This window comes from Aplysia californica, unplaced genomic scaffold (genome assembly GCF_000002075.1).
Source record: "Aplysia californica isolate F4 #8 unplaced genomic scaffold, AplCal3.0 scaffold00032, whole genome shotgun sequence".
NCBI classification, from domain to species: Eukaryota; Metazoa; Mollusca; class Gastropoda; order Aplysiida; family Aplysiidae; genus Aplysia; species Aplysia californica.
Window position 1 is genome coordinate 1,427,100 of NW_004797302.1, and position 2,540 is coordinate 1,429,639.

The 2,540-nt window shown below is 38.9% G+C and overlaps 1 protein-coding gene across 5 annotated transcripts in view; it reads right to left on the bottom strand.

The window, feature by feature from the left end:
• Nucleotides 1-2,540, bottom strand: part of LOC101848720 (lachesin) — a 122,075-nt gene that overhangs the window by 2,373 nt on the left and 117,162 nt on the right. For all 5 annotated transcript variants that reach the window (XM_005091577.3, XM_005091580.3, XM_005091575.3 and 2 more), the window contains exon 9: nt 874-1,119. In XM_005091577.3, coding sequence (XP_005091634.1) covers nt 874-1,119 — 246 coding nt within the window. The remainder of the gene's footprint in view (nt 1-873; nt 1,120-2,540) is intronic.

Here is a 2,540-nt window from a genome sequence, read left to right on the forward strand (position 1 = left end):
GAGAGAGAGAGAGAGAGAGAGAGAGAGAGAGAGAGAATCGCAAAAAATTCTAAACAACGGTAGTCAGTTTTGCTGCGTCGTGAGGAGTTGATCGAGAGCATGTGAGAACATGTTTGTTGTGTTGATAAATTTGAAACTGAAACTGATTAATTAGTCAATCCGGCTCTCAACAGAAAATGGCCAAATCAATTAATCAGGCAATGAATCAATTACAAAATTAACCATGTAAATAAGAACTAATAAAGTGACAATGAGCCAAAAGGCAATGAATGTCTCCATCAAACCAACCAATTAGTCAGATAAGAAAATAGAAATAATATAGTAATCAAAAACAATCTTTAGATATACGAGATGCAAATCTAGGTTATTATCAACAACAATATGATGTTTTAATCTTCAGTTATGCAAATGTGCGTTCATATTTTTTTTTTAAACTTGAATTGACCGTTTTGAAATCATAATATTCCATCAGTTGATAGATTAATTAATCAGTTAACATCCACCAATGTGGGCGGTTGGCGGGTGCTCTGGTGTGGTTAGGTCCTTGTTTCCTATTCAATATATATCGCTCTTATCTGTCCTCCTACTTTTTTAACGCGTTTCTCTCTAGCAACACATTCAATTCTAATCCCCGGCACGTATATATTATGACCTAATTGCATTTCAAAGGCAGTAAAATTCTTACTAAAAGTAATATGTTCTAAGAAAATCAATCAATTAATATCATAATCATTAATACCAAAACAAAAATAAACAAAACATGGACTAAGAAAATAGCATAAAATTAAACTTACAAAAACAAAACAAAATAAAAATCAATTAATAGCATAACCGATGAAGAGGAAAAAAAATAGTAATATAATGCCCAGTCACCTGAATATCTCCCATCTGAGGGTCCTGAGTCGCTTTCTTCCGATCTGAGAGCGTCGTCATGGGAGACCAGCTGACGGTGAGGGTTTCTGTCCCTGACCACGCCCGGGTCACCGTGCCGGTTGTTTGAGGTCACGTGACCGCTTGGATTGTCCACCTCTATGACGCCAGGGGGTCTCTTGTGGATCCAGACGTGCCTCGATGTCGTCGTGGTTGTGGTCGTAGTGGGCGGTCTCTTTGGCTGAAGTTCTGTTAAAAAGGGAAGAAAAAACCCCCCCAATAAAACAGATCAGCATCTTAAACGTTGGGGTTCTCCATCTGCAAGAAATTTTGCTAGAAATGTTTGACTTCTAGATAAGATAAGATAAGATAAGACAAGATAAGATATAACATAAGATAAGATAAATCGTTTTCTGCCAAGACTCTGGCACTCTTTTAGCATTTCAACACACACACACACACACACACACACACACACACACACACACACACACACACACACACACACACACACACACACACTTTTCGCGCGCAAAAGCACATACACCTGTAGACTCAAACACACACACACGCACACACACTCACGCACGCGCGCGCACACTCATGCGTGCGTATACCCATACATACATTTTATTCTCTCACACATTTTCCCTTCCACGTACACGTATATGCACATTCACAGATGATTATACTCATAAACTAACATTGAAAGAGGCTATGTTTAATGAACACGTGGAAGGTGGAAAAATCTGTTTATGTGTTCCTTATTAATATGCATCATTTCTTACAAATTATATTATTGTTTGCTGCGTACTCTTTTTTATTATCGCAATCTAAAGTGTTAATACTCGATCTCACGATAACACATTGCCATTCAAGAAGAAGAAGAAGAAAAAGAAGAAGAAAAAGAAGAAGAAGAAGAAGAAGAGGGATAATAATGATAATATCAATAACCACTTTGAAATTACGCATATATGCAGGCTCTCCAGCATTCGTTATGCGCTGTGCGTTTTACAAATAATACCACCCCCTATCCCTCCCCGTCCCCTCAAGCAGAACTCTTAGAAAGCTTCTCCGCTCTCCCAGTATTACATAATAAAAGATGTGAATTACAAGCACTAAATTCCTCACAATCTTTTAGGCCGTTTTGCCAGGTACCTATTTCGCTTGAGTGAAGTGAAGAGAATTCTAGTAAGGTGTCTTTCCCGAGTGTCCAACAGGATTCGAACCCAAGACCTCACAATTTAGAGTCCAAAGATGTCTCCACGTACCATAGAGTTCCACACACACACACACACACACACACACACACACACACACACACACACACACACACACACACACACACACACACACACACACACCGACGATATTACCATGTCTTTTTAAAAAAATCATGCTGCCCTCATCAGCAGTACCATAACAACCCTTATTATCCACATCATTATCTTTTGAAGTACTAGCAGTTGTAGTAATTACCAATGTCAGAAAATATAAGAAACTCTCTATTGTCCAGTTCATGGCACATTGATTTTGTGTTTCACCACGTACACACACACACACACACACACACATACACACACAAAAAAACATGTACACACACACACACACACACACACACACACACGCAGGCTCTCTCTCTCTCTCTCTCTCTCTCTCTCTCTCTCTCT